The 12,863-nt window shown below is 42.5% G+C and overlaps 1 protein-coding gene across 2 annotated transcripts in view; it reads left to right on the forward strand.

Moving 5' to 3' along the window:
* The window catches only part of LOC143774564 (uncharacterized), a 69,890-nt gene extending 59,136 nt beyond the window's left edge, over positions 1-10,754 (forward strand). For both annotated transcript variants that reach the window (XM_077262285.1, XM_077262284.1), the window contains exons 5-6: positions 8,378-8,472; positions 10,160-10,754. In XM_077262285.1, the coding sequence (XP_077118400.1) occupies positions 8,378-8,472; positions 10,160-10,189 (125 nt within the window). In that variant the 3' untranslated portion in view covers positions 10,190-10,754. The remainder of the gene's footprint in view (positions 1-8,377; positions 8,473-10,159) is intronic.
* The last annotated feature ends 2,109 nt before the right edge of the window (positions 10,755-12,863 follow it).

Here is a 12,863-nt window from a genome sequence, read left to right on the forward strand (position 1 = left end):
CCATAGTTTGTGGAACAACTCTAACATGTTCCTCTTGATGAAAATGCTTTTTTCCAATAGGATTAAATGATCCGTTTCAGTAACAAATTCCTATCTGGAAGGAGGCTCTTCTCTAGTCCAGTATTTTGCAATCAATTTTCTTGCGACAAACAGTATTCTAGCAATTGCAATTTTAGTAATACTGTCTGTTGTTGTTTCCTCTATAAACCCCAAAATACATACTAACGGGTCTCTAGGGACCACACATCCATACACCACTCCAATACGATTCAGCACTAGGACAACTCCAGAGCATATGTAGCATACCTGCCTGAGATTGTGAACACCTTGGGAGGTCTGAGTTGGACTTTAGTCCCGCTTTGAACAACATATCAGGGGTACGATACACCCTATGTATCACATATAAATGTGATAATCTCCCGGGTTCACTCATAGAGAACTTGGGTATATACTCTAGGATAGAATCCCAGCTATCATCATCTATCTCCCCAGATCTGTCTCCCACTTCCTTTTAGCATTGATAGGATGGTCTCTCAAAAAAGCATGTAACAGGTCCCCATATACTACCGATATTGCCCCCTTTGTACTGCTATCTTTAAGAATAAACTCTAGCAGAATATCCATGTGTATCTCTATGGGTCTTCTTCAGCCATCTTATTTAGCAATGACCTTTTGTGGCTTACCCTCCTTGTGGAGAGTGTCATTGACTGTCTTCTGGACATCTGTCAAGTCAGCAGTCTTCCCCATGATTGTGGAGCCTACTGAAACAAAGGGACCTCTTTAAATGCTTAGGAAGTCTTTACAGATGTTTTTGTTAATTTTTCTAATTTACTGAGATAATGACTTTTGGGTTTTCATTGGCTGTAAGCCATAATCATCAACATTAACAGAAATAAACACTTAAAATAGATCACTCTGTTTGCAATGACTCTATATAATGAGTTTCACTTGTGTTTTTATTTTTCATCAAGTAGAACAATGAACTTATGCCAAACTTGTCCCACGAACAAAGTACACTTGAATTAATAGATCTTACAACACAATATTGGAATACTATAATGTTATGCAAGAGCAGTAAAAAGCATATGTCCTAATTTCAATAAGTAATAACAAAGGATAAAAAAACTTGAAAAATTTATTATCTGTAAGATGCAAACAAAAGTTCCCCCAAACACCGCATGACACCCCATAGTGAATTCTGCCAAAGTATCCTGCACATGCACAGTATGATGACCCTACTGTACGCCCCTTCCGTCAATCACCCCCGACGAAGAATGGTGACCCGAACAGTGATCCTGATACAGCCCTCCGTACAGTATAATGGCCACAAAAAGTGCTCAATACAGAATGTGGCCTTACTTGCTTTCCATACAGTGTCATGGCCCCACATAGTGCCTCGTACAGTATAATGGGCCCCACATTTAAAAAAAAAAAAAAAAAAAATCACCTCTGCCTGTTTCCTTCTGTTATGGTCTCTTCTTGGGGTCTTCAGATCCTCTGCACATCTCTGTACAGCAGGCGTGTTGTAATGGCGTCACGGGCCAAATATACTTGGGGAGGGGAAAAACAAGCCTAAAAACTAAATGAGGAAATACCCTGCAGTAAATCAATAGCAATAGTGCGTGAAAATTAGATGGGGTACTTGGTTAACATAATTTTGATAAACGTAAAAGCCATCCCACCTAGTCAAGGTGACCCCCCCCCCCTGTGGAGTGTTGTAATGATTCTATCGCGCTGAGATGTCAGACGCAGAGGAGGAATGATAGGAGAGGGAACATCAGCTGATTCTACATCCTCCATTGCTTTCAACTGTATCAACATCTAGGAAGCTGATATAGTTGAAAGTACAATGCCAGGTGGGGTACCGGCCTGGAGTTGGAGGCCAAATATGCTCGCCCTGCATTGCCAGGTTTTGACACGTGATACAGTGGCTTGCAAAAGTATCCCCCCCCCCCCCCTTTTTTTCTCTCTCCAAACCCCTCCACTCCTAAAGTCAGTACTTTGTAGAGCCTCCTTTTGTGGTAACTACAGCTGCAAGTCACTTTGGATAAGTCTCTCTGAGCTTTCTACATCTTGCCACTGGGATTTTTGCCCATTCATCAAGGCAAAACTGCTTCAGCTCCATCAAGTTAGATGGTTTCCGCTGAACAGCAATCTTCAAGTCTGACCACAGATTCCCAAATTGCATTAAGGTTTGGGCTTTCACAAGGCCACTCCAAAACATTACCATGTTTTCCCTTAAACCACTTGAGTGGTGTTTTAGCAGTATGCTTTGGGTCGTTGTTTTTTTGGAACGTGAACCTCCATCCCAGTCTCAAATCATTGACAGACTGAAGCAGGTTTTGCTCAAGAATATCCCTGTATTTCGCACAATCCATTTTCCCCTGGACTCTAACCATTTTCACTGGCCCTGCAGCCAAAAGATATCCCCACAGCATGATGCTGCCACCACCATGTTTCACTGTGAGAATGGTGTTCTTGGAGTGATGAGCTGTGTTGGTTTGGCGCCAGACATGTTATTTACTTTGGTTGCCAAAAAGTTCAATTTTGGTCTTTTCTGACCACAGCACGTTTCTCCATACACTTGGGGAATCTCCCACATGTATTTTGTCAAACACAGAAAGAGCCTTACACACACAATTTTCTGCATTCTCTTCCATAAGGCCACCTCTATGGCGCGTACGGTTTTATTGTGATCGTATGGACAGATACTCCAGTCTCAACTTGCAAACTCTGCAGCTCCTTCAGGGTTACCTTTTTGATCTCTGTGCTACCTCCTGATGCCACCTCCGCACGGGCTCAGAGTTTTGGTGGACGGCCCTCTGTAGGCAGGTTTGTTGTGGTACCATGTTCTTTGTATTTGATGATTGATTTGATGGTGCTCCGGGGATCATCAGAGATTGGGATTTTTTTTTATAACCCAACCTTGTACTTGTACTTCTGAACAACTCTGTCCCTGACTTGTTTGGAGATCTCCTTGGTCTTCATGGTGTTTGGTTAGTGGTTCCTCTTGTTAATGGTGTTGCAGCCTCTGTGGCCTTTCAGAGAAGGTAAAGTGTATATACTGACAGACGTGTGACACTTAGATTGCACACAGTGACTTTTGAAGGGAATTGTGGATCGCCCCCAAGGGCTAGGGGAACTCTGTACCCGGTCCTTCGGTTCTCGGGGGGATGTCACGGTGGCTGACCCGGTCCGTGGCCCTAGGGACGTCCGTGTAAAGGGAAAGGTCTTTAAAGGGATATGTTCGTGACGCCACCTGTGGTATTCGGTCAGGATGACCGACGCTGCTTTAAGGGGTCCGCTGGGGTGATGTTATGGCAGCTAGATGGTGTACCTTCCCACAGGTGAAGTATATCCCCAGGGCTTCCCAGTGTGTAGATGGTGAATGATGAATGGCGCAGTGAAGAACGAGGACACAAGGTTGCAGTCTCTTTACCTTTTTACTGAAGGCTTCAACATCCACAGTCCAGAGCATCAGATCACAGGGCAGGCAGAGTCCGGCCGGTTTGGAGGCAAATCCAGAGTTCCCTTATCCAGGTGGAAATCAGTAGCCTTCCTCTAGCGCCTGGGTGTTGTAGTACCTTATTGCTGAGCCTCTCATAAGGTCCTAACAGATGTTGTAGATGTTATCGATGTTATGTCTCTCTCTCTGTCCCCCAGATGGATAGGACAACCCGTATGACCGGTGGCTTGAGGCTTTTTACAGGGACTCTTATCATGACCCGGCCTCTCGTGGGTGCCACCTTGCCTCCTGGGTATGGGGCGGATCAGTAACTTGCAATTAGCTGTCCTGCCGGTCTCTGGAGCAAGGCATAAAGGACTGTTGCTCCCTCGGTGTACCGGCTACCGGATCCTGCGCCTCAGAATGAGGCAGCCTGTACAGGGCAGAACTCCTTCTGGTATCCACTCCTTTGCTATGACTTCTTTCTCATTCTCTCTACAATACAGTTCTCTGTTTGTGTACTTTCTTAGGAACTGCCGCACGTGGGGCAGGCGCGGCTCCGTGACCTTCTGTCTAGACCTCTGACAGGATCCCACCCCTGTCAGGGACCAACTACCTGAGCAGAAGCTCAGCCAGCAACTAACTAACTTCCTCTCCAGGCAACCAGTTTTACCTATGTGGGGAGTGACCTAATAAATAGGAGCATAGCTCCCCCTGGTGGCCTGGAGTGCGAAATGTGTTGTATGTTTGTGATACCTGGATTCGGTTGTTTCTCTTTGCCTTCAAATGTAACATCACTCCCCCCTAGAGGAGAATGATATTACTGCAACGACCAGGACCCTGGTGTGCTGCACTTGCACCAGAAATTTTTAACCTCTTTCTGACCTCGGATGGGATAGTACGTCCGAGGTCAGATCCCCCACTTTGTTTTGAACAGCTGACATGTGCCCGCAATAGCAGTGGGTGAAATCACGATTCACCCGCCGCTATTAACTAGTTAAATGCCGCTGTCAAACGCTGACAGCGGCATTTAACTGGCGCTTCCAGCTGGGCGGCCATAAATGAGCGCATCGCCAATCCCTGTCACATGATCGGGGGTCGGCGATGCTTCAGAATGGTAACCATAGAGGTCCTTGAGACCTCTATGGTTACTGATGCCGGCCTGCTGTGAGCGCCCCCCTGTGGTCGGCGCTCATAGCACACCTGCATTTCTGCTGCATAGCAGCGATCTAATGATCGCTGCTATGTAGCAGAGATCGATCAGGCTATGCCAGCTTCTAGTCTCCCATGGAGGCTATTGAAACATGGCAAAAGTTAAAAAAAAAAAAAAAAGTGAAAGAAATAATAAAAAAAAATATATATATATAAGTTTAAATCGCCCCCCTTTCGCCCCATTCAAAATAAATCAATTAAAAAAAAAAATCAAACCTACAATAACGTGCGATCAAAAGAACGTATCTGCACCAAAATGGTATCATTAAAAACGCCAGCTCAGCATGCAAAAAATAAGCCCTCAACCGACCCCAGATCATGAAATCGGAAAATGGCGCTATTTATTTATTTTTTTAGCAAAGTTTGGAATTTTTTCCACCACTTAGATAAAAAATAACCTAGACATGTTAGGTGTCTATGAACTCGTACTGACCTGGAGAATCATAATGGCAGGTCAGTTTTAGCATTTAGTGAACCTAGCAAAAAAGCCAAACAAAAAAACAAGTGTGAGATTGCACTTTTTTTGCAGTTTCACTGCACTTGGAATTTTTTCCCGTTTTCTAGTACATGACAGGGTAAAACCAATGATGTCGTTCAAAAGTACAACTTGTTTCGCAAAAAAATAAGCCCTCACATGGCCATATTGACGGAGAAATAAAAAAGTTATGGCTCTGGGAAGGAGGGGAGCGAAAAACGAACACAGTAAACCTGAAATCCCAAGGTCATGAAGGGGTTAAAGGCTTCAAAGCAAAAAAAGGTGAATGCATATGCGCATGCAAATTTTCAGTTATTTGATTCCATAAATGTAGTTTGCCTATATTTTTTTTTACTTCAACAGCTTACACTATTTAGTGCTGAAGCATCACACACAAATCAGATTACAAAAATATTTAAACATGGGTAAAAAGCCAAGGGAGTGAATACTTTTGCAAGCCACTGTACATAACAAACAATTTTAACCCATTACCCCCCTATTTCCTCTTACATTGTAAGCTTGTGAGCTGTTACATAGTAACATAGTTAGTAAGGCCGAAAAAAGACATTTGTCCATCCAGTTCAGCCTATATTCCATCATAATAAATCCCCAGATCTACGTCCTTCTACAGAACCTAATAATTGTATGATACAATATTGTTACGCTCCAGGAAGACATCCAGGCCTCTCTTGAACCCTTCGACTGAGTTCGCCATCACCACCGCCTCAGGCAAGGAATTCCAGATTCTCACTGCCCTAACAGTAAAGAATCCTCTTCTATGTTGGTGGAAAAACCTTCTCTCCTCCAGACGCAAAGAATGCCCCCTTGTGCCCGTCACCTTCCTTGGTATAAACAGATCCTCAGAGAGATATTTGTATTGTCCCCTTATATACTTATACATGGTTATTAGATCGCCCCTCAGTCGTCTTTTTTCTAGACTAAATAATCCTAATTTCGGTAATCTATCTGGGTATTGTAGTTCTCCCATCCCCTTTATTAATTTTGTTGCCCTCCTTTGTACTCTCTCTAGTTCCATTATATCCTTCCTGAGCACCGGTGCCCAAAACTGGACACAGTACTCCATGTGCGGTCTAACTAGGGATTTGTACAGAGGCAGTATAATGCTCTCATCATGTGTATCCAGACCTCTTTTAATGCACCCCATGATCCTGTTGAGCTAGGTGATGCTTTGTATTGTCTCTGTGTGTGTGTGTGTGTGTGTGTGTGTGTGTGTGTGTGTGTGTGTGTGTGTGTGTGTGTGTGTACAAATCCTTGCTTAATTATAAAGGGCTGTGGAATATGTTATACAAATAAAATGATGTGCTGTTGCTTTCCCGTTGTCACCAGATTTTCTTGTCTTTTCTTATGTTTTCCCCAGTGGATATAAGGTACATCTATACATTATGCTTTTATGTACTTTTATTTTAGTTTGTGCCATGCTAGAAATGTAATGTCACAACAACACATGGACTGTTGGTAAAGTTACAGGGAATCTGTCAATAGGATCAACCCTCCTAAGCCGTCTATATGGGCCTGTAGGTCATAAGAAGCTGAATGAAATGATACCTTCATATCTGCAATGTGATGCTTTATTCCAGAGAAATGTACATTTTTTTTCTTATAATGTAAATTAACTTTTAAGATCTATGGGCCGGACATAGATCTCCCAGAGTGTCTGCCTCCAGGGCTTATTTTAAATGAAAGGGGAATTTCCAGTATAATATGGGTAATAACTGGCAGTCCGCTCTTACAATCGCAGACAGATGGAAGCAATGGATCAGAACTAACACAGCACATCAGAGCTGAACTTTCTCATTGCAAACTCATTAGCAGCACTCCTCTCACAGTGCTCAGCCCCCATCTCACAGACGGCCAGTATGGGGAGGAGGGCAGAACAGCAGAGCTGACAGCCGTAGCAGAGGACAAGTGCTGCAATTGTTTGTAATGAGACAAACTTCAGTTCTGCTGTACTGTTGGCTCTGATCTCCTTGCAGAGGTATGTCTGATTATAAGAGCAGACTGTCAATCATTACATGTCTCACACTGGTAATGCACCTTTCATTTACAAGAAGCTCTGGAGGCAGATTCTTGGGGAGATCTATGTCCGGCCCACAGATCTTAACAGCTTATTTAAGTTGTGACGCCCGGGAGACCGAGGTACCCAGCACCAGATCAATGAGGTCCGTCTCTTGAGGGGGATGTCACTAGTGGCTTGACCCGGTGCTGTGGCCTCAGGCGATGCACAGTGTAAGGGATATCATGAAAGAACAGACACTTACTTGGTCAGCAGCAGGTCCTCTCAGCTGTGATGGCCCCGATCCTGGACCGATGGTTATTGTCCAAATGAAAGACTGAGGCGTTGAAACGTTTAACCAATTTACTTCAACAAAAAGGGATTTGCCACCAATACTGTCACCGGAGTCTGTATAAGAACCTTGAATTACTTTGACCCCGTCAGGATTTCCACCTCTTATGCGCAGTTTCTGTATGGCCCTGCTGCTGTATGTGAACTGGCTGCCGGCCCAATCTGTCCCTTCTGTGCTCTGGTTCGACGGACAACCCGAGTCCCTTTTTGTCGGCTTACCCCCTCTGGGAGTACCGCTGAACTCTATGTCTGTTGCTGCGTCTTACCCTGGTGAAGCTGATATCACCTCACGTCCTTCCGGTTGCTGTATTATGTATAATGAATATAGCCACGGGTCCGGTATCCGTCTCTGCGCCTATTCTGGGTAGAGGTTATTGCTACCCGGTTCTCACAATGTCCTTTTTCTCTATTCCTCTTTTCATACTATCAGTATTACGGGCCTATAATCCGTCATAGGACTGTTAGGAGTTCAGTTATACGACCTCTCACTTTCAGCTCCTCAACCCAACTGTCAGTCTTTTTCTCAGACCAGAATAGATCAAGGGGAATCTCTGGAGCTCCCCCCTTCTGGCCGGAGATGGTAGTGCAGTCTTGCTATTTTAACATTTATTTGTGTCAATAACTATTTTTGTGGCAAATACCCCTAGGGGCGCCACATTATATTAAGAAAAATGTGGATTTCTCTGGAATAAGACATCTGACCGCAAATATTAAGGTATCCTTCTCTTCAGGGCATGTCCCCTGTGTATGAGCGGGTAGCTAGGTGAGTTGCCGGCCTGCAGCGGTCGTGTACTGTATGTAGTGGTTGTGCTGTGCTTTCCTGTCCTGCTGCAGATCTCATCCATACAATGAAGAGTAATGACGTTCTCTTATTTGACAGATGAGACGCGTGAACCCCATTGGAACCCCCTCGTCTGGGTTGCTGTATCTTTCATTCTCATCTTGGTGTTTGGTGGCTTTTATGTGATTTATCAGGTAAGTTGTTCTTCAATTGTCGCTTTAGCTGGCTCATGCTTTCAGCTCATTTATCAAGTAAGGCCCCTGCAAATTCAATAAAGGGAAGGACTCCCCATTTATGAGCCCGAGTGATCTTATAAGAGTTGGTGGAAAAGGAGACCATCTACTGCCAGCTATACCGGCTTTGTCATGAGGAGCATAACTTCCCGCTCCTGTTTAAGGCACTGAAAATCCTCTGCAGCCCAGTGCGTCTAGTCTGCAAGTGACTCACCACAGCTCTACATACAGTATGAAACCAAGAAGAAACGACCACAGGCCGCCCCGAAGCTCAAACAGTCTGTCTCTATGATGAGGAACATTGTGCTTCGGGGTGGCCTGTGGTCAGGTCTTTCCTTGGTTCCTCTGGCTTAGAGCAGGAAGATAAGACTCTGCCTACAGTCCTGCCCCAAAGCACGAGACTCTTATTAGCTGAAAACTTCTAACCCTGATTACACAAGAACCACAAGACGGATTTCTTCACCCCTTTTTTTTTTTTTTTTTTACCATGTTAACCAAGGGCTAAAACTGAGCTGCCATTATGATTCTCCAGGTCATTACGTGTTCATAGGTGAAAAAGAACCTAGACATGTTCGGTGTCTAAGTGGTGAAAAAAATTTTCAAACTTTGTAAAAAATAAATAAATAAATAATAAATTGCGCCATTTTCTGATACTCGTAGCACCTTAATTTTTCGTGATCTGGGGTTGGGTGAGGGCTTATTTTTAGCGTGCCGAGCTGACATTTTTAATGATGCCATTTTGGTGCAGATATGTTTTGGTCGCCCGTTATTGCATTTTAATGTAATGCTGCGATGACCAAAATAACGTAATTCTGGTGTTTTGACTCTTATCTCGCTGCGCTGTTTAGCGATCAGGTTAATTATTTTTTTTTTTTTTTTTTTTTTTTTATCGGGCGATTCTGAACACGGCGATACCAAATATATGTAGGTTTGTTTTTTTTCTTTTGTTTTATTTTGAATGGGGTGAAAGGGGGGTGATTTTAACTTTTATTTTTTTTTATTTTTACATTTTTAAAAACTTTTTTCTTTTACTTTTCGCATGCTTCAATAGTCTCCATGGGAGGCTAGAAGTTGCCACAACCCGATCGCCTCTGCTACATACACAGGATGATCAGATCGCCTGTATACAGCAGATTTACTCACTTGCTAGGAGTGCCGAGCAATGGGTGGCACTCGCAGCAATCTAGCAGTGACAACCATATAGGTCTCCGGGACACCTCTGGCTGTCATGCCAACCCACTGGTGACCTGCAGTGTTTGACAGCGGCATTTCATGGGTTAATAGCCCCTGGTTGATCACGATTCCACCCGCTGCTGTTGCGAGCTCATGTCAGCTGTCATGTCAGACACGTAGGACCCAGCAGATTTCAGACCACCTTGTCGTTGGTTGCTGGGCATGCATGAATGGGCCAAATTATTTGCTTAGGAGTCTCCTTTTTTTTTTTTTTTTCCTAGTATCCAGAAACAGTAATGCTATTAATATATGAAATAATTCATATTGACATGCTTTAGCACTACAGCGTGAATCTTTTGTTTGATATAGGCCAGTTTCTTTAATTGTAAAACACCACATAAAAAGGTATTAATACAATGAGAATAACATTTCTGTTTGACATTCGTTTGGCTTTTTTTTTTTTTTTTCTTTGCAGTGGAGGAGAGAAAATCGTGAATTACTGTAAAACACAGGGCAAGGATTGCCTTTTTCTGCAAATGGTTCAACTTAAGAGCGCAAGGATGGTTTCCTCTACATCTAGTGAAGAGATCTTATATGATCAGCGACATTGTGACTCCTTGTGTAAGCGCTGGTGAAAGGGAGCTGTGAGAATCAATCCTAGGACAACCAAGCCTTATGATCAATGAACTGCTAAATCTAATGGTCACTGCTCCCTGCAGATTCTCCTGGATCTCTCTGCAGCATCCGACAGTGGATCACCAGCTCCTCCTCACTATGCTCCGCTCTATTAGGCTCAGATATACCTCTCTTACATGTTCAGATAGCCTAGAAAGGTCCCACAAGTCTATGGGAGTAGGAAAATACCATAAAGCCAATAAGAACACGTCCATGAAAAAAAATCAATGACACAAACTATATTAAAAAAATATATTTTTATTAAACATACAGTGGGCACGGAAAGTATTCAGACCCCTTTAAATTGCATTTTAATTTCATTGCAGCCGATTGGTAAATTCAAAAAAAGTTAATTTTTTTCTCATTATTGTACACTCAGCACCCCATCTTTACTGAAAAAAAAAAACAAATGTAGAAATTATTGCAAATTTTATTAAAATAGAAAACTATACATGAATGTAACGAACAAAATCTAAAAAAAGGATCTACTGCAAAAACTGATAGTCACTGATAAGCACTTAATAATAATAATAATAATAATATTTATTACTATAGCCCCATTTATTCCAAGGCGCTTTACATGTGAGGAGGGGTATACCTAATAAAAACAAGTACAATAATCTTACACAATACAGGTCACAACTGGTACAGGAGGAGAGAGGACCCTGCCCGCGAGGGCTCACAATCTGCAATATGCACCAATTTTGTAAGATAATCCATGCCAATCAGGTAAAAAAAAAATAAATAAATATATATATAATAATATACACACACTTGCTAATTCATGATTAAGTATATAAAGTGACAAGTATAAGAAAGCAGTCTCTTAATATTTATCTATACGTCGGGCAACAAGACATCTGTCACATCACAAATATTTACCACGTAGTTGCTTCTTCAGAGAGCGGGGGTCTGAAGAAGCCACTGTGCGAAACATACGTTGGAGGCCAAGTCCTGGTAAATAATGTAAGACTTAATGTATTCTGCTTAATATCTATAGCAATGCCTAATGTATATTTAGCAACCGGGTCATTTGTTCTTGGATATATATATATATTTTTTTTTTTTTTATGCACTTTATGTGATGAAATGACTCCTGGTCATTTATAATATAATGCATTTGTGATGTTATAGATGTCTTGATGCCTGGTGTATAGACAAATATTTAGAGATTACTTTCTTATACAGGTGGTATACATTGCACCCTGCACTTTAATTTTATTTATTTACATATACTGTACTTGCCTCTACAGATATACTTGACATATGTAATAGATGTCACTGTCACTTTATATGCCATACTTGTGTGTGCATATTATTTATTTTGACCTGATTGGCATTTTATATTCCTTCACCAGGTGGAGACATTGTGCAGGAACGTATTTTATCATCGAACCTGACAAAGTTGCACTTTTGAATTCCAACGAAAACTGCACAATTGCCCCATATGGACCTACATGTATCCTAATGTTTTCATGGCCTAGTCATTGATTATCTTGCAAAATTACCAGTGACTTTATCAGTTTCTGCAGTAGATGCCACCCCCCCCTTTTTTTTTTTTTTTTTTAATATCCTCTTTTTATATTCTCTTAATCTGTACAGCTGCTACACACTGATGTCTGCACCCTGTGCCAGCCTTCCACTATAGGATACAGCATAAACTTCTCACACTCCTCTACAAAACTACCCATCCTCTCCAGTGATGCACTGCCCTACATCTTCTCGCTCATCTGTCTACCATCATACTCCTCCTCTCTGTTCTGCTAATGACCAAAGACAACCATCCTCCATAATCTGAACCTCACACCCCCATCTCCAAGACTTCTCTTGTGCTGCGCCATTTCTCTGGAATGCTCTACCCCAGGAAAATCCGGTTAAAATCCAGTTTTGTGTGCCCCAAAAACACATTTCTTTAGACTGGTCTATCACCTCACCTCATTAACCCAACTCTTCCCTGTTCTCCCTTCCTAACTTTTCCTCAGAATCTGTTCCTTTCCTTCTTCTGTTTCCTCCGTCCCCATGCACTCAGTAGCACTTTATATCAGAATACGTACATATTCTCACTAACGACTGGTCCATACATATTTATTTCACTACCCTTATTTATTACTCTACATTGGTGGTTGGACCTTACACTACAACAGGGTTGGGGAACTATTTTTTTGTTTGTTTGTTTTTTTGCAATGGAGTTTATTTGATCTTAAAATTACCCTGCTGTATTTTGTCAAATATTTCATTAACTCACCCCCAATGTGATGGCTGGAGCTGCTTCTCTTTGGTGCAGCTGTCATGATCGGTGGGATTGATGGTGTTCATAGCGCAAACCTGGAAAAGTGGTTGCAAGTAAGTTTGGCGCTCAGTCAACCCTTTGCAATGATAAGTTTTGAAAAGAACTGCGTAGGATGTATACGGGCCGGTAGCCAGTGGAACCTATTTCCGCTTCCACCTTCTTTCGCACTTGAGACATTGGCCAGTCATGTCCCACAGGTGCTAAACCCGCATCC

This window comes from Ranitomeya variabilis, chromosome 5 (assembly GCF_051348905.1).
Source record: "Ranitomeya variabilis isolate aRanVar5 chromosome 5, aRanVar5.hap1, whole genome shotgun sequence".
Classification (NCBI taxonomy): domain Eukaryota; kingdom Metazoa; phylum Chordata; class Amphibia; order Anura; family Dendrobatidae; genus Ranitomeya; species Ranitomeya variabilis.